Source organism: Camelus dromedarius, chromosome 1 (genome assembly GCF_036321535.1).
Source record: "Camelus dromedarius isolate mCamDro1 chromosome 1, mCamDro1.pat, whole genome shotgun sequence".
Lineage (NCBI taxonomy): Eukaryota > Metazoa > Chordata > Mammalia > Artiodactyla > Camelidae > Camelus > Camelus dromedarius.
Window position 1 is genome coordinate 23445648 of NC_087436.1, and position 19709 is coordinate 23465356.

Consider the following 19709-nt stretch of genomic DNA (forward strand, 5'->3'; position numbering starts at 1 on the left):
AGTGGAAATGGAGACAAGGGGATATTACCATAAACATTTTCAAGAAAGTAGAAGCAGGATGTGTTAACAGACTAAATCAACTATGGAAGATAAAAGTGAAGGAAGGGTCCAAGTTGAGCATGGTTTTCAGTCTCGGGTTCTAGAAAAAAAAATGCTAGAAGTGTGTTGCAACTCTGTCACATGGATGCGTCACCCTATGGGACCTCCAGCCCCTTTACACCCCAGGTTCTGAGAGAGCTAAGCCTGCCTAAGGTATCCATTGCATGAAATAAAATAAATTCTCCCCTTGCATCTAGAAAGGTACTTGTTATGTGCCATCTCTGGGAGAATTGAGAAAGCAGTCACTCAAATCCTTTTCCACATTCCATGGTCATTTGAGGAAGCCTAGTTGAGAAAGGATATGATTGTTTAGCAGAAGATTTCCTTTTGGAAATTGTATAATATTTAGCCTATTCACCCTTGTCCTTCCCCAGTCTAATAAACTACCTCAAAAGACTGTAACTTTGACCAAGAAAGAACTGGTTCCAAAGTTCTAACTTTGAGCAAATTCCTGGCTCTGAACTCCCAGCCCATTTGATGGCCAAGTCCATTGAATTTAATTCTTCTTGAACTCAAAAGCTTGAACTGCTGGTTGTTTTGCTTTGTTTTGTTTTTCTGTTTGTTTTCTCTACAAAGAATTTTCTTGGAAAATTTTCCCCTTCCATCAGTAACTTCACCTTCTTAAAATGGTGACCACAGAATCTAGATTTTGTAGGTTGGTCACACTGTACCACGGTGTAGAGAGCCGAGAATCTCCAGATTCTCCAGGCCTTTCCTGATGCGTTGAGTGCTTCCTCTCTCACCACTTGGGTTTGGTGCAGTTTACCTGCCCTGCAATCCAGTGGGTTGGGAAGGGCTCACTTCATGGTGACATTTCGCTGGAAGAGTCCTATGTGTTGACTGGAACATCTGTAAACCCCTGTAGGTCAATCACCAAGCTGATGGGAAAAGGTTTCTAAAGCCTCCTAACCATAAGTCATTCACCTTTTATGTCTTTCAATATGTAAACTTTATGGAAATTTCTGGAAGGGATTATTCGGACTGAAGTGGTGACAGAAAAAGGAAAAGAATTGCTATTTCAGGTAGAACAATAAAGAACTGTGGTGGATTTTAACTGACTACAACACAAAGTTCCTATTCTGAGCTTATTTTTGGTATGGTAGCAGGGACAATTTTTTTAAAACTTCAAAAATTATTTGTTTAGTCAGGAATATTCATTGTAGAGAATTTTTCATTATACAGGTATTTTTTTTTACTATATTTATAATATATATAACATATATTCCACATTTACCAGGTGCCACACAGTTTTACAAGAACTGTCTTACTTAATTCTTACAAAATGTTTAGGAAGTAGGTACTTGGCATCCCCATGCTATGGATGAGGAAATGAAAGCTTAGAGAGGTTAAATAACTTGCCCAGTGCTACCACAGCTAGCTAAGCCACAATTTGATTCCAGGGACTTCAGCTGCAGAGCTTGGAAACTTAATTATTACTCAGTGCTGCCTAAGAAAAAGCCATCCTCTGTAAGTGCACAATAAATAAGGGAAATAACCAGCCTTAGCAGCAGTATTTGTGTGTGAATAGTTAATAGACGCAGCAGCAATCATTGTAATACACAGATTCTAAGCGCTTAAACCTAAATTTATCTGAGCTGAAGACTTCTTTCCATGTCCTTAAAATGATAAAACTAAAACTTTTCTCAAAAAGTTATTCAGCTCAGACTAGTGAGATCTTCCTTCATCTCCAGACCCTTAAGCCAACAATACAATAGGGAGTGGCTGGACCAAAGGAGCAAAAAGTGCAAAGTTCAGGCCATGAGATTAGGTTGGAGGGAAGGAGGAGGAGGACCTTGGACAGTGTAGATGAGAGAGAAGAAAAGTGGAAAGGAGGGAGGGTAGAGCAAGGCAGAGAAGGGCAACACAGGACCAGAGAGGGCAGTTGAGAGGAGATAAAAGGTAAGGTAAAGACAAAGAACAGAGTGGATTTTAAAAAAACACATGGAGGGAATATGGAAAATGGGAAGGAGAAAGAAGGCACGAGGTACCACAAATTAAAGATGTTCCTGTGAATCAACCTGTGTTAGAATGTTGAAAATGAGACCGAATGTAATGGTGTTTTTAAAACCAGTGTAGGAGGAAGGGCTATGAAAAGTGGCCTAGTGAAATGACAAAGTCAGCTCTGCTCTGTGTCTTGATCATTTTGTCAGGTGGCATCTCTGGTATGTGAAAGTTAAGATCATGATCCTAACGTGAGTCATGAGTTTGAGAGCCATAAGGAAATACCAGCATTTGGTTTATAAACATTCCATCTTCTGAGAGAAATTAAGGTTAACAACTTCTCGGAATCCAGCCACATGGTAATAGGAACATAGGCTGTCTACACCCGCCTTCTACCCGGTGGCCAATCACTGCCGGGGGAGCCCGACTTGAGGTTCAAAGCAGACACACTGAAGTGACAGCCTGAACCGAGGAGAGCCTAGTACCTCGTAGGCTGTCATTAAATGGGTGAATGAATAAAAGAATATTTGATTTTTCCTCATTGGCCATCCTTCCCTATGACTCTTTTGGAGACTAATTTATAAGAGAAGAAGAAATGAAGTGAAGTTAAGTGAGAATTTTAGTAACTCAAGGCAGTAGGAAGAGAATCTATATACACTTGATTGAAATACTGCCTATAAAAGATTTCAGGGCACTAGGTATCTCTTCCTCTTCTCTAAGGCTATATTGAGGACTTTTACTCAATAAAGTAGGAAGCCATGAGGCTATTCTCATATAAATACATACATACATAGTTTGATGTGAAATGAAATATTACCTAGTTTCAAAATATCTCCCCCCAAAAGACTTGCTAATTATTAAAAGAAAAAGGAGCAAGACACCACCATAACCAAGGCATCAAAGTGAACCTCACTACTAAAGGATAAATGGAAACTATGGACCACCCGTTACAGTACAGTGAGAAGAACACAGCATTCCTTCTGTGATGTTCTCACCAAACATACCGATATTGAGGAACATGTTACAAAACAACTGCTCTATAATCTTTAAAATTATCAAAGTTATGAAAGTCAAGTAAAGACTTGTTCCAGATTGAAGGGGGCTAAAGCGATGTGACAACTAAATGCAACGTGTGACTCTAACCGGGTGCTTTTGCTGTCACGGATATCGTCAAGACAACTGGTGAGATGTAAATGCACTTTGAAGATTAGGTGATTGTGATGTCTGAATGTCATTTTCCTGACTTGGTTGGTTGTATTGTGATTATGAAGGAGAAAGTCCCTGTTTGTAGGAAATACGCACTTAAGTATCTAGGGGTAGTGGGGGTGTTGGATTGGCAACTTACTCTCAAATAATTCAGGAAAAAAGAATCCTTCTTAATGTACTTGCAAATGTTTGATACTTGAGGTTGTTTCAAAATGAAAATAAAATTTCAACAAAAAAGATATGACTATGTTGAAGGGTGGCATTTACAATTTAGGTCTTATCTCCCCTGCCCCCCACCCTCAGTGCTTTGTGTGTCCTATGGCCAAATCTGCCACTTTCCACATTTTATTCTCCTAAGACAACTTTTTGCACACATCACTAAAAATGCAAAAGGCGGTAGTGATGTGTTGATAGATGTCTTCAATCCTAGCACTGGTATTTTCACATGCTTCTCAAAAATCAGCACTCTAGTTAGGATTGATATCTTACTTCCATAGATCAGAAAAACTCTAATGTTAACCTTGTTTTTTAGAAAAAAAAATGATTGTATAAATAGAACATGAAATGTAATAATTTATAATCCCTTCACACTAATAAAGACATTTTTCCACATTTTCTTCCCATCCTAGTCCCTATACATAAATTACTTTCACATGGTTGTAATCACAACATAGATACAATTTTATATTCTACCGTCCTTGTCTGAGCATACTCCAGTATTGTTAGAGAGCCTCTGGGGCGCTTCCTGCCCTCTGAGTCTGTGATTACATTTTGAACATTGACCTCATAACTATGGGACCATATTTCACTGTTCAACACCTGCAATGCAGGCACCTTATTGTTTCCACCTTGTCAGTATAATGCAATTGTGCTAGCTGGTAATTTCCATCCTGATGCATTGTCATTTGACAAAGGCTTTGAAGTCGGTCAGACCTGGGCTGCTATCCCGCCCTGTTTTGGACAAGTTACTAAACCTTTTGAGTCCCAGTTTTCAATGTGGAAACCAGGGATAATAATATCTATCACATGCTGTATATGAGGATTAAATGAGATAATGAATGTGAAGTTCTTAGCACAGTGCTTGGACGTATTAAGTTCTCAGTAAATGTCATTAGCATCCACCTAAGAGATACATGATCAGATAGTAAAATATGGGCTTACTCCGAATATTTAATTTTGTGACTCTTAGTTTTATTTGTGATGAGTGATGAGTTATTTTTTAGCTGGTATCAGATATCCAAAGAGTTAACTAGGATTTCTAAAGAAACCAACTGATTTTCTAATCATCTTCAGGAGTGAGAACCTATAGGAAAACTAGAGTGACAGCTGATTAATCATCTTTCTTCAACATCTGCTTTAGTTTTTCTGCCTCCTCCCCCTCAAAAAAGGTTAAAAAAAAACCTTAAGGATATTATCATTGGAACATGACCAAAATATTACACACAGTTTGTTTCTTTAAAATGACCAGTTAGCTGTAAATTTGCCTAATTCCTTTTATAGTCAAATGACTATATACTATGGAAAAAGGATGATGTCCCCACTTACAGACTGGACCAATAAAGGAATTACTGTTTGTATTAGCAGAAAAAATTCTACAAACACTATTCTTTGAGAAATTCCTTGAAATATAGGCTCTCCCTGTGTGTTTGATGATCATCAAGTATTTTACAGAGAGGCACTGAATGAGAGAGTTAGTGTTTTCGGGCCAACAGTCACTGCCATCTGAGCGAGTTGCTCAGATGGTACATCAACTACATCTTATTTACAGAAAATTCTGTTTTTACACTCTTTTAAAGCAGAAGGGACAGGAATCCACTATAAGCTGAGGGACATTGTCATAGCATAAAGCTCAAGCCACTTAAAATTCTAAAAGAAAGAAGGCTAAGAAGCATTGTTGAAAATAATATTCTTATAAACAAAGCTTTCTGAAGAGTTACCATGACCTTAGAGAAGCCCACTAACCTTGCCACAAAGAATGCAAATGAAAGCAAAATATTCACGTGGATGAACAAATTATAGTTGTCTTTTGTTTGCTAGGAAAAGATAGTGAAGATTCTCAGGAGGGATAAGAAAGGACAAACGTGTTTTAAAATGCAAGCTTTTTCAAACAGCTTTTATGAATGTCAGGCTACCAGCAAGGACAGAACTACGCATGTGCACAGCCAAGTATCCTGAGCCAAAGTCATTAAGCTAACAATGAAACGTGTGTGTGGAGAAACAAGAGAACAATGATTAAATGGGAAAGAAAGCCAGTTAGGGCTGAAAAGAGGTGGCTGCTGGCTGTGTACATCCCAGGGAGGCCAGTGGAGGGAAGACCCGAGTCCCTCTAATGGAAGGGCTGCCAGGGAGGCTCACTGTTCTCCTGGACCATTCACATGGGCTGCCACCAAGCCCCTTCCGTTTCCAACGTCAAATTCGAGGATTGAAAATGAACGCTAATGTCTTCTGTGAAAGCAAAACATGTCTTTCTGAAACAGCTTTGAGCAGAATCTGATTCTGATTCTGTGATTGGAGTACGTATCATTTCCCATAGGGTCACTCAGAGCTTTTGGATCACTGAAACATTTGATTCCTAGGGTTGAGGAGGACAGCTGAAGCTGGCTCATCCAGTTGCCCTGCTCTGTTAGGGTTACCCTCCTTCTCGCTACACTCCAGATTCTCTTTTCAGGCTCAAAAAGAACCTTCAAAGTGTCTCTCCAGGGAACCCCAAGGGTCTCTAAGGACCCTCAAATTCTGAACAAAGCAGGCAGGAGGCCTTTGAGGGGAAGCGTGTCCAAAGTTGATCCAGTCCAACTAGGGCCTTTGTGAAATGAAGGTCCCTGTATTGGAAAATAGCCAGCTGGTCTCCTTCTCAACAGGAAAAGGACCTGGGAGAGTTCAGCGTCTCATTAGCTCATGAGCTCAAGTAAATCAAATTCACCCTTGATCCTTTGAATCTCCTCTGGATTTTCCTCTAGAAAAAAAATTAGCACATTATGAAGGATTTCATATAAATTTGACAAAAAAATTCCTACTCTTTTTGTTGTTAATCTAATAAAAAACACTGCTGATACAAGGAAACTGATGGATGGTTTTGTCTTTTAAAGGAAGTCAAAATATTAATACTTATGTTTTGATGAGAAAATCAGAGAACACTCTAGATTACTGAAAACATTTTGATGCTGCCCTAATATTCCATTTCTTAAGCTTGTTTATTAAAACTAGTTCTTGCACTATGGTAGACTGTTTATTTCAGGTAAGTGGATTTCCTCTGACTGAAGCTTTTTCATAGAAAGAGCACTTACAGTTTCTAGCAATACATTAGTGACCCCGGAGCCATTGCGCTCTCAGAAGTGACTGGGAAGCAGAGTTAATCTCCTTTTTCTCGTTGAATCTCTTCTGCTAAGTCTCTAAGGCATTTTGCTGGGCCAGGGAGGTATGCCTAATGCCACTGTCCACATTATCTTCAGTTTACAGGAACAGATATTTCACTTGGCCAATGTCATTATCTATACTTCTGTGGATCCCAAATGCCAATTAAGATTTGCTGAAACTTTCTGTCGTTGCTGATGCAATGAATACACTTGTTCAATCCACTAAGAACAAAAATATTTCCATCATACTAGAGGTGATCTCTTTTGATATCTCTAAGGATGTCTGAATAATCTTCTGAATTAATATCCATGGCCGGATTCATCAGAGGGTGTCAACTGAGATGACGCAGGAGCCACTCCACTCTCCCTGCCCAGCACACACCCTCGCCTAATCCTTGTATAGTTAATTTAATGATGCCTCCACTCCAGGACACTCGTCAGCACCGCATCCTCCCACGAGGTCCAGTGTACCCAGGAAAGCCATTACCAGCATTGCAGGGGACACTCTGGAGCATGGTGCTGGCTGCAAACACAGGCTCCATTCAGCAACAGAAAAGAAAAACCTGCACCCTTTTCGTGGACAAACTCCTGCTGTGGCTCAGTGTGTCTCCCAGCTGGGGAGCCACGAGTCTTTTTCCTTCTTTAGCCCGAATAATAATGGAGGGTAAGATGAAAAGGAACACAGACCGTTGATACCTTTTACTTGGAGTGCTAACTAATGCAGGTCCTCGTGTCTGATCTTCCACTGGGCTGAGGGGATGGCAGATGGCCTTCTGAAAGCTCTTCAAACCCAGACTGCTTTCAGCAGGGCACGAGGCGGGTATTGTTCCATTTTCCGTATAGTGGTAGGAAGCGGCATCAAATAAAAGCACAAACAATTGCGCCACTTCTCCGGGAGGCTTATTACAACCTTCCAGTGAGGGCTAATTGGCTGATGCCAAAAGCAGATGCAGAAGCAGCTTTGAATATTATTCAGGAGAGGTTTTAGAGAGCAGAGTCAGGAAGGAGGCATAATGGAGGACAGTGATGGGAAGAACATCAGCGGGGAAGAGGTGAGGGCCAGGATGAAGAGGAAAAAGAGGAGCTGTACTATTTGTATCAGAAAAGAATCACGTTCTTGTTTAAAGAGTCTGTTCACACCCACCTCCCTCTTCTATCACAAGCCTTTTTATCAGGAGGACGTCAAGAGTCCCTCCCGGCTTACAGAGAGGCATCCACAGGACACTGCCGTTACCATGACAACTGATGTGGCCAAATCTTGGAGCCTTTTAGGAAACTTTTGTGTGATCTCCTTGAAGTGGGTAGAAGAGGAACTAAAACGTACTGAATATTCACTGTAGGCCAGGCTGGTTCAAGAAGCTGCCTTTATTATTTCATTTAATCTCAAGACAATTCTGAGACATATTCTTATGATGGTTTTGCAGCTGAGGAAACTGAGGCTCAAGGATGTTAAATAACTTACTCAAAGTCTAACAGATTCAAATCTAAGCATTTCTGACTCAAAGCCCTTTCTGCCTCACTACCCTGAGCCAGTTCTCCAAATAGCCAGGTCCTGTCTACTACCTGGCATGTGATAGTATAATAACTCAATAAATGTTAACTTATAATAATAGTATATATAATATTATGATAACTCAATAAATGTTTTCTGAAAGCAGAACTGACTGACCCAGGAGTGGATATGGGAAAGAAACTCTACAAACTAGAAATAACTTAGGAAAGCTGACCCTAAAGTTGATTCTCATCTAGGGGCCAGCCTGCCTAACTGGCCCTCATCCCAATATATACACAGACTCAATCAGAATTCTTTGGGGAAAATGGTTTTAGTGTCTGTTAGTTGCCAGACATTTGGCTAGGTGTCAGAGTGCAGACATTTTAAAACCCAGGTTGCATCTTCTCGCAGCTCACAGTCTTCTTAGGTGGGGTTGAGAGGGGTACCCATATACAAGTGTAACATGCTGTGAAAAAAATATAGATAGAGATAAGTTTGGAGTTCTCAGGAAGGAGAAAGGAAACCTAACTCAGCTTGGGAAGGTCAAGAGATGCTTCCTAGAGGAGGTGATGCCTGAGTGGCTTCTTTAAGGATGAACAGGAATTAGCCAGGCAAGAAAAGGTGAGTGGTGTTATTCCAGGCAAAGAGCAGCACAAACAAAGTCCAAAGGCATGAAATAGACAGCATGTGGGTAGAACATTAAGTATTTCTTACTGAGGCCAAACTGTGTGGCAGGAAAGGACGCTAAAGAGACAGACAGAGCCAGGAAGAGGGAGACTTTAAATGCCACATTAGTGTCTGGGACTTCATCCAGCAGGGGATGCAAGGCTCTGATTATTCTCTGCAGGGAAAGGGTATGATATGGTCAGTGTGGAGGAGAGATTTGAAGGGAGAAGAACTGAAAGAGGAAGAACAGTTGAGAGGTTGATGCTGTGGTTTATGTGGGAGATAGTGAGAACTTGATCAGGGAAGTGATGACAGGGATGGAGAAAGCCAGATTGATCTGAGAAACATTTTCAAGGTCAAGTCAACAGGAATCAGTGATTGATTGGGTTGTGAGAAATGAGAATAGGACAATGATGTGAATTTCTAGCTTAAGGACCTGGATGGTTGATAGGATCATTCATTAAAATTATGAGTCAGAAGTGGGAAGCAGATTAGGGGTGGGCACGGGGTAAGATGAGTTCATCTGACCCCGTACCTAGGTGTCTAGCAAGCAGTAGGATTATGAATCAGAAACTCATATAAAGACAAATGATAAAGATTTGAGAACAGAAATCTGAAAGTAGTTTCTCCTGCAGTTACACCTGTCCTGCACATGTGTTTTGTTTGGCTTCCATGATGTCATTTTTAAAATTAGGATTAAGTGGAAAACATGGAAGAATCAGGAAGCTGCACCAAAAAAAATTGGTATTTTTGGTGTTGCTTGAGAATGCTGCTTATTTGCATTTCTCTTCTTCCATGACAACAATCAGCTAGAAGGGGGAAGCAGCTTGGCTCTCTGAGCAGGACCCCTGCTCTCCAGGGGCCTCAGTCCTCACCTGGCCAGACCCCGGGCCCAGAGGGTCCACTTGGGTTGCCATTTCCTCATCACCATTGCTCTGGCGCCCTTCTCACAGTAGAGTTAAGAGAAAAGTAAACTGTTATTGTTCTCTTATCTTAATCAAAAGTAGAAAATGAAATCCAGTCCAAGAGGACTGTGTGTTTCAAGGAAAATGGTGGCGAGAAATGAAGAATGTTCCCATATATTCGATGTGCAAACAAAGCTTGTCCCTACTGAAAGAGTGAAACCTGAGGCACCATTGTGAAGAGTAATATCTGCTATATTTAAAAGATACATGATGATTCACTATTTATTTGTATCTTCTTTAATTTCTTTCATCAGTGTTTTGTAATTTTCAGGGCACAAGTTTAATATTCTTAAAATTTCCATCCTACCCAAAGCAATCTACACATTCAGTGCAGTTCCAACTAAAAACCCCACTGGGATCTCAATTCTTTACAGAAATAGAAAAAACAATTCTAAAATTCATATGAAACCATAGAATACCCCCAAATAGCCCAAAATATCTTGAGAGGAAAAAAAAAAAAAAAAAGAACAAAGCTAGAGGCATCACATTTCCTGATTTCAGTGTAATTAAAATATATTACAAAGCCATAGTAATTAAAACAGTGTGATGCTGACACAAAGACTTATAGACTACTGAAACAGAATATAGAGCCCAGAAATAAATCTATACATATAGGTCAACTGATCTTCAACAGGGTGCCAAGCATACACAATTGGGAAAAGATAGGCTTTTTAATTAATGATGTTGGGAAAACTATCCACATACAAAAGAATGAAATTGGATCTTTATCTTACACCATACACAAAAATCAACTCAAAATGGATTAAAGACTTAAATGTAAGACCAGAAGCTATAAAAGTCCTAGAAGAAAATATAGAGGAAAAGCTTTGTGACATTGGTCTTGGCAATAATTTCACAGATATGACATCAAAAGCACAGGCAACAAAAGCAAAAACAGACAAGGAAGACTACATCAGACAAAAACACTTTTGCACAGGAAACAATCAAAATGGTATAATGGCAAACTACAGAATGGGAGAAAATATTTGTAAATGATATATCTGATATGAGGTTAATTTCCAAAATATATAAGGGGCATCTCAATAACCAAAAACCATTAATAACCCAATTAAGAATGGGCAAAAGACTTCAAAAGATATTTCATCAAAGAAGACATACAAATGGCCAACAGGTAAGTGAAAAGATGCTCACTGTGACTAGTCATCAGGGAAATGCAAATCGAAATCATAATGAGATATCACCTAACACTTGTTAGGATGGCTATCAAAAAAAAAAAAAGACAACAAGTGTTGACGAAGATATGGAGAAAATACAACCCTTTTACACTACTGGTAGGAATGTAAAATGGTACAGTCACTATGGAAAACAGTATGGAAGTTCCTCAAAAAGTTATAAATGGAACTACCACATGATTAACAATCCCACTTCTGGATACTTATCCAAAAGAATTGAAATCAGGATCTTGAAGAAATATTAGCACTCTCATATCCATTGCTACACTATTCACAATAGCTAAGATATAGAAACAACCTAAACGTCCATCAACGGATGAACAGATGAACAAAAATGTAGTATATACACGCAATGGAATATTATTCAGCCTTCAAAATGAAGTTCTGAAATATGCCACAACATGGATGAACCTGTGGACCTTATACTAAGTAAAATAAGCCAGTCATAGAAGGACAAACATTGTGGATTGCAACTTATATGAGGTATCTAAAATAGACTCATGGAAGCAAAGAACAAATGATGACTGCAGGGGCTGGTAGCAGTTGCTAATCAATGGCTATAAAATTTCAGGAATGTAAGATGATTAAGTTCTAGAGATCTGGTGTACAACATTGTGCCTGTGGTTAACAATACTGTATTATACTGTACTATATTATACTGTACTGTATCCTGGGTTCAATCCCCAGTACCTCCATTAAATAAATAAATAAATAAATACATACATACATACATAAATACATACATACATACATACATACATACATACATACATAAACAAACAAATCTAATTAACTCTCCTCCCCCCAAAAAAGCCTAAAAAAATTACTGTGTTGTTCACTTAAAAATCTGTTAAGAAGGTAGATCTCATTTTAAGTGCTCTTACTGCATTAGTATACAATTTTTAAAAACTGAAAAAAAAGATACATGATGAAGGACCTAGGAAACTGAAAAAAGAATTGAAATGTCAATAGTTTGTTTGGGAAACTGAATGAAATACACATTCATAGACTGTTGCCTCTTTCCCACAAGTGCATGGCTTGGCCCTAAAGGTGTTTGAATTTACAAGCTCTGTTTTAGAGTCACTGGAATATAGTATAGGTGGTAGGAATGGAACTAAAGAGGAGTGGATGAGAGCATCTGGAGCGTGTATCCAGAGAGAGGAGAAAAGCAGGCGAAGGGCAGAATCTTGGGGAAACGCTTGAGAGAAGGGGTTCCCAAAGGAGCCTGCGAACGACAAGGAGAGGTCAAAGGAGAACCTGAGAAGTGTGGCAGCACAGAGCCAGGGGATCAGAAACACAGGAAGGAAGGACAGATCGATACTATCAGATGTCTGTCCTGCACTGTGTGTCTCACCCAGAAGCAAGGCCAGGGCAGCCACAGGACAGCTTAGACCAGAGATTCCCAAACTACCTTAGTTCACAGTGCCCTTCATTTTAAGTAATTTTTTCACGGTGTTTCCAAGGCCAGGAGAAATACCAAACAGCTCTAAGAATTAAGTATTCAAGTTCAGACATCTTAATAAGTATTTGTATCCTTAAAACTTAGTAACCATTTGAAAAAACTATTTCATCTAAGCTGAAAGAAATTTCCGTCTCTTTTTAATTTCATTCTGAAATAAACCCACTCACTTACTTCATAGGATATGTGTGCCTCTTGGGCATTTCACAACTTCCTCAGTCTTCTCAAACTGACACCCTTACTACCTGTTCTACGTTGATTTATACACAGAACTTGCTTTTTATCACACTAACCACAGGAAACCCAGCCTGGAAAGAGATGCCATTGAAAGAAGTGCAGCTCCATCTAATGTGAAATTATGAACAAGCTGTATTTATTTCATAATACTTTGTCTTCCTATTTTTATTAATCAAATACCAAGAACCTCTGATTAACAACAGGAAACCAGTACTATCACATCAAATCGATACAGTTGTCTACAACAACCCCCCCCCCCAAATGGGGTGTCAGTTCTTTTCTGTTACCAGAACGTGAATTTCCATTTGCCATCTTGGAATACTGAAACAGCACAAATTAGTGCTAGTGCCTCAGCCCACCTTGTTCCCATGCTGGACCATCCCATAAGGCCCCTGTGCCCTAAGATTATGTGATTCGGCCAACCAAGGATGAGGAAGTCTTGAGTGAGAGCAAGGAACCATCGGAGCCCTCGCTGGGCTGCCATGTCTCACCACCAACCCGCTTTACACATCCCAGTTTATTGTAAGCAAGCAACTTTGACGGAGTCCCATTCAAAACCATTGCCAACAGTGGATTGGACACCTGAATTCAAATCCCCGCCCTCCTCTGCTTTTGTCTGCCCTGGAAATGTGAGGGTGGCTGAGGATGAGATGTGGAGGGCAGAGCTGAGGCAGTGCCCAGGGCTGGAAGTGAGAGAGAGTAGTTATGGAAAGGCTCTTGCCCAGCTTCAGGCTTTCAGGCCCAGCCCACGTTTAGACGGAGAAAGAATCCTGGGCGGGGGCGACTTTGGAGCAAGCAAGCACCCTGTCTGAACTGCACCCGCCCACAGCATCTAAGGTTCCCCACGCCCATGTTCAGCACTCCTAACTCCTAGAAGCTAAGTAGCAGGTTTCCCTTGGTCTTTGTTTCTTTCGCTGCTGACTGCAGCTCTGTCGTTTTTCTATAACACCCTGGTGAGAGCATGTTAAGACCAGCGGTATCCCACTTCTTCAACAGCCGCAGTACTTTGTACCTTTCCTCCTGTCAGAGAGCTGAAAATGCTCCTCTTTGTTTTTCAAAGCCCCTGAAGCATGTTTATGCGGTGCCAGGAGGGGAGGCTTAGCCCGGACGGGCTGGCAGTTGGTGCTAATTGTCTGGCCACAGTTTAGAAAGAGGCTTTTTGAATCTGAGCATTTAGGGAGAAAGTGAAGAAGCGTGGCTGTATGAAAGAGCAATTGATGTTAAATATTCATGCTCTGCTCTCTGTTAATCAAAATCAGTAACCCCCGTTGCTTAGCTGCAGTCTTGCTGGCTTCTTACTATGTATGATTGTGCTAAGGGAACTTGGATGCAAAACACTGCTGCCAACACACGCACACACACGCACACGCACACACGAGACGTGGGTGCTTATAGGTTTGAAGTGTTTCCAGTTAACATGTGACTCAGCATTGTCTGTTTTCTCTGGGATGTTGAATGAGCCATGTTACCCTTCCATCAGCATTTTAGAACCACTACTCTCCCTTTTTTTCCTTCTCTCATGTTGAATTCAGCAAACTTGGTCCTTGCTTAGAAACCAGACGTTTTCTGACATAATTTTAAAAGCAAATTGCAGCATATTCTTGTTCATTTTTCAGAAATGATCAAATTATTTCACAAAATAGGAAAAGAATGGACTGTAATTGAACAAATTATGGTAATAATAGCATAGGTTGTTTTAGCAACTTTAACGTCATGTCTCCAGAGCTTTTGTAAGTAAACATTTTCTATTTGTCGACTTATTTTAAAAAGTAGAGAAAGTTTTACAATAATCACTCAATTTTAATGGAAAAAGAAAATAGCTCTTAAATGAAAACTTTTTGTTTTATTTTTGTAGTTATATTTTTTCAAGTTTTCTACAATGAGTATGATTTACCATATAATAAAAACAATAAAACTTATATTTTTTAAACAACTGCTGAGCAGTTGCTGAATTTTATGTTTCAGAATTCATCAGCTTCTTCCTTACCTGGGTCGTCTGCAAGAGAAATGTTGGTGAAAGTACTATCCTCCTCTTGCTGTTTGCTGGACCCATCCATCTTGTTCACTTTTCAGGCCTGTTAGTGAGAAAAATGAGGGCAGGGAAAAATGGCAGTCCTCTCATGTGATTGCCCTTGATAAATCATTAATAAATGAGCGTCCATGCAGGTGCTATCTGATCCTTGCACTAGCCACCCTCTTCCTGCTTTCCACCTGAGGAGTTCTTACTGAATGTTGTGTTCCTCGCCGGAAATGGTTAGAGATCAAAGTTAAAGAGTTACAACCCTTTACCTGAAGCTGTTGAGTTGCACTGCTGCTGTACTCTGGCTAGATGCCAAACCTTGCCTTCTTTCCAGTGTCAGTTTCCTTGGGCTGAATTGCCCAAGAGCATTGCCCCAAAAGCCCTGGATAAGGTTGGGGGTAGAAGTTGAATTTTATATGATCAACATATCTTTTGGATGCCTACAATAAACTTCTTTGGGATTTGGGTCAGTGACCTAGCAGCATGACTTGGTCACCGAGCCTGTTTCCTGTCCTGTATCAGGATAAGTCTTTAGTAAGGATTAAACATGAATAACATGCACTTAATAAATGTCAGTTACAGTAATGACCACAGACAATCACACATATGTGAGAAAGTAAGATTCTCTACATACTGAGCTCATCGGTGCCTTCTCATATTACTGTTTATATACTTCACAATGTGGAAGCTTGTTAAAATGCCAGGATCTCCCTTTTTATTTCTGGAGGAGCTAAAGGGAAGGGAAGTTGCCTTTGCCAGCCCTTAGGCCAAGGGCCCTTTGTTAGAGGAGGAAGCATTCTTTTACAACTATTTTTCTTGATCCCCTAGTCCCCATTTATATATACAGACAAACCCAAAACTGTTTTAGAATTTCACATCATCTTTCCTTTGGAGGGGGTGGGAATCAGCCAAATTTGGTGAAGAATTTTAAGCAGATATTAAAATTGAGTTACTACATGCTACATTCTACCCTAAGTACTTGATACATAGGATTTCTTTTTATTCATCTGAGTTCATTGCTGCCATATCAAGCAAAATGGATGTAAGCTGTTGGAAATCCTGAATGTTAACAATTAAATCCTAGGGAAGAATTCCCCCTAATTTTCCAATTATATCCTACAAATATTGAGTGCCTATTCTGTACAAGCTGGAGACTTTGGAGGGTTCAAAGCAGGAGATAGTTATTGCTGTTAATAGGCTTATAAAAAGCTCAAAGGCAAGGGTCCTTGCAGTTTAGGTAAGGGTATAGAGTATACCTGGTTGGCAGATCTTGAAAGGCTTAGAGAAGGTGACATTTGAGATACATGATCAATGACAAGTGGCATCCAATAGGGAAAAGTGGCCAGGAGGTAAGTGCTTTCTCAGTGAGGGGGCATGGGCAAAGGCTCAGAGATGGGAAGCATTAGGTACTTTAGGAAACCAAGAGGGAAAGATACACGAAGCTAAGATGTAGGAGATAAGATGGCATGTGGCTTAAGGTAGTATGTAAGAGAGCTTTGAATGCCAGACTTTATTAGTTCAAGTCTTCTAAGTATCAGGCACTAAGGTGGGATTAAAAGGGTGAAAGAATACAGAGAGGGAACCAGGAAAGTTTAGGAGAGCCATCAAACCATAATGCAAGACTGTCCCAGAGTGAAGACAAAGCAGGATGGAAAGTCCAGCTTGCCTTTCAGACTAAATTTCAACAAGGTTGTCAAAGAGTACTTGAGCCAAAATTAACCATAAGAGGAGTCCTGTGCCTCTCAGGAATGGCCTTCCTGCAGTACTTAATTACTGGCTGGAGCAGCTGGTAGGAAGTGAGACCTTTGTGCAATGTGGTCATGGATTTCAGAGCACAGCCTCTGGGCCCTTAGTCAGTTACACCAAAGTTGGAGGTCTACCAGGCACATGTTCATGGCCACCATAGAAGCTGCTCATTCTAGCAACTTTCTGTATAATCATGAAAGCATAGAAACATCTCTCTTGCCTGATCCATCATCTATCAGTCCTAGAAATAATAGCACACACTTAAGTACTTACTATGTGCTAGGAAACAATGCCATGAAATAAGCACTAATATTATTCTCATTTTAAAGATGAGGGAGCTGAGGCATGGAGAGAGATTAAATAGAAGACAGGCAGTGAAGTTAGTCTGGGATTGGAATCCAGGACCTCTGGATCCAGGGTCTATGCTCTTAACCACTGCATACCCTGTCCCTGGCTAAGAGTTTAGAAATCAAAGGGTGCATTTGGTTCAAATTGTGTATTTTGGTTTTATTTTTGTTACTCATGGCCAATTTTCATTAGGATTAGCCTAGGCATTTGATTTTTTTTTCCTTCTTTCTAATTACCTTCAATTACCTTCTAATTACCTTCTCATGAAATATCTACCCTAATGGACAAGAGGATGAAAAGAGATTAAACTCAAGTCAGTCATCCTTGCTACCATTCCTGTAGTCTTTGGGCAAAGTTATGATGGAGAAGATGTTCTTTTAATTGGAGTGTAGAGTTATCTGTGGATTTAAATTATCTATGGCAAATACTTACTCCTGTGTTTTCTTCTACTAGTTCTATTGTTTTAGCTCTTAAATTTGGGTTGCTGATCCATTTTGAGTTAATTTTTGTATGTGGAGTGAGGTAGGGGTGCAGTTTCATTCTTTTGTGTTTGGATATCCAGTCGTCCCAATGCCAATTCTTGAAGAGAATATTCTTTCTCTCATTGAATGGTATTGACATCCTTGTCAAAAATCAATTGGCCATAGATGTTTTTGTTTATTTCTGGAATCATGGTTCTGTTCCATTGGTATGTATGTCAGTACCACACTGTTTTGATTTCTGTAGCTTTGTGGTAAGCTTTGTAATCAGGAAGGGTGAGTACTCCAACATTTTCTTCTTTAAATAATGTTTTGATTATTCAGGGTCCCTTGCTCTTCCATATGAATCTGAGGATTCCATAAATTTGGCAGTGAATTCTTAGATTTGACACCAAAAATGTGAGCAACAAATGAATAAATAGATAAATTGGATTTCATAAAAATTAAAACCATTTGTGTGTTTTGATAATGTCAAAAGACATTATCAAACTGTGAAAAGGCAGTATACAGAATGGAAGAAAATATTTGCAAATCACATAGCTGATAAGAGTTTAATATCCAGAATATATAAAGAACTCTTAACAACTCAGCACAAAGAGATGAACAACCCAATTTTAAAAACGGGCAAAGAAGATGAACAGACATTTCTCCAAAGAAGATATACAGATGGCCAATATGCAAGTGAAAGATATTCAGTATCACTGACCATTAGAAAATGCAAATCAAAACCGCAATGAGATACCACTTCACACCCATTAGGGTGGCTTTAATAAAAACAACAAAAATGGCAAATAAGTATTCGCAAGGATATGGAGAAATAAGTACCTTTGTACATTGCTAGTGGAAATGTACAATGGTGCAGACACTGTGGAAACCATTTTGGCAGTTCCTTAAAAAGTTAAACATAGAGTGACCGAGCAATTCCACTCCTAGATATTTACCCAAGAGAAATGAAATGTCCACACAGAAACTTGTGTATGAATGTTTATAGCAACATTATTCATAGAAGTCAAAAGGTAGAAACAACCCAAATACCCATCAATGGATAAATGGATAAATACATTGTGATATATACATACAATGAGATTTTATTCAATAAACAGAAACAAAGTAATGACACATGCGACAACTTAGATGAACCTTGAAAACATTATGTTAAGTAAAAGAAGCTAGATACAAAAAGTCACATATTTTATGATCCCTTGTATATGATATATTCCAAATAGGCAAGTTCTTAGTGACATAAAGCAGGGAACAGGGAAGGAGGGAATGTGGAATGATTATATTTTTCTGGGGTGATGAAGTTTGAAACTGGAGAGAGGTGGTGGTTGACCACATTGGGAATGCACTGAATGCCACTGACTTATATACTTTATAATGCTTAATTGCATGCTATGTGAATTTCACCTCAATAAAATTTTTAAAAAGATAAGGAAAATCAGATCAGGTAAAAAAGTATCTGTGGGTTGCTTGTCTCTCTGTAATATGAATGAATGAATGGAATTAAGTACCTTAAATCCTAACATAGCCTACAATTTCAAATTCAGCATGACTAGTCTCCCATGTATCATAGAATTAATAAGACTAGAATGGACCTTGTATCATATCTACCATATCTCACAGAATTAATAATGCTAGGAAGGAGGTTAAGTTAAGGATACAAATCTTTATTAAAATAAAATCTTCCCTAAAACAGGATTCAAAAGCATAAACATAAAGGTCAATATAGTTATATAACAAATCATCTTCTCTCATTTTTAAATGGGGTGTGTGAGATATAAGTGTGTGTGTGTGTGTGTGTGCACGTTAATGGGTGTTGGGGGTAACATAGCTGAAGAAAGTCCAACATGAAGAAAGTTAGTAAACTAATCAGGATTCTCACATTCTATCATGATCTCAAAATATCAGTATCAGTAATGAAGCACATTGGAAGCTAGTGTTTACAATGGGATTTCTCAGAGCTTTTTCTAAGCAATAACCCAAGAAACATCTCTAAGGGCTCTGAGTACCAATTATGACATTTGAAGTGTGTGTTATCAGTAGATCCCTGGAGAGAAACTGGCATCTCTAAAGAAGCTGCTAAGCATTCCTCTGCTGTATAAAAGATTCCCTTCTTTTAGGAGTGATTTCACATGAAACTATTTAGATATTTTTGACATTAGAGCAAACTGGATTAATTCAGCCCATTAACTACAAAGAGGGGATATGATGGCAGAACTTTGTTTTCATTATGTGTAGCTATTAATAACAGCTAGTATTTGTTGAGTGATTACTCTATACTAAGCACTATTCTAAGTGTTTCACCTGTAACCATCTCACATTTCCTCGCTACAACCCTTAAGAAAACAGACACACTTGGATAAGATACTTTGCCCAAGACCCACAACCAGGAAGTGGCAGAACCAGATGCACATCCAGGCCCAAAGCCCATATGCCAACCATCCTAATGCTTGGCCTCTATAGTCACAGGCATTAAAATACACAATCTGATTAATATTGTATTTT

General features: G+C 39.3%; 1 protein-coding gene and 1 long non-coding RNA gene across 3 annotated transcripts in view; one reads left to right on the forward strand and one right to left on the reverse strand.

The window, feature by feature from the left end:
* Positions 1–14712, reverse strand: part of SCOC (short coiled-coil protein) — a 36843-nt gene extending 22131 nt beyond the window's left edge. Inside the window, exon 1 of the mRNA XM_064494033.1 lies at positions 14599–14712. Coding sequence (XP_064350103.1) covers positions 14599–14668 — 70 coding nt within the window. The 5' untranslated portion in view covers positions 14669–14712. The remainder of the gene's footprint in view (positions 1–14598) is intronic.
* Positions 1–19709, forward strand: part of LOC135322917 (uncharacterized) — a 162578-nt gene that overhangs the window by 12569 nt on the left and 130300 nt on the right. The gene's annotated exons all lie outside the window — the stretch shown is intronic.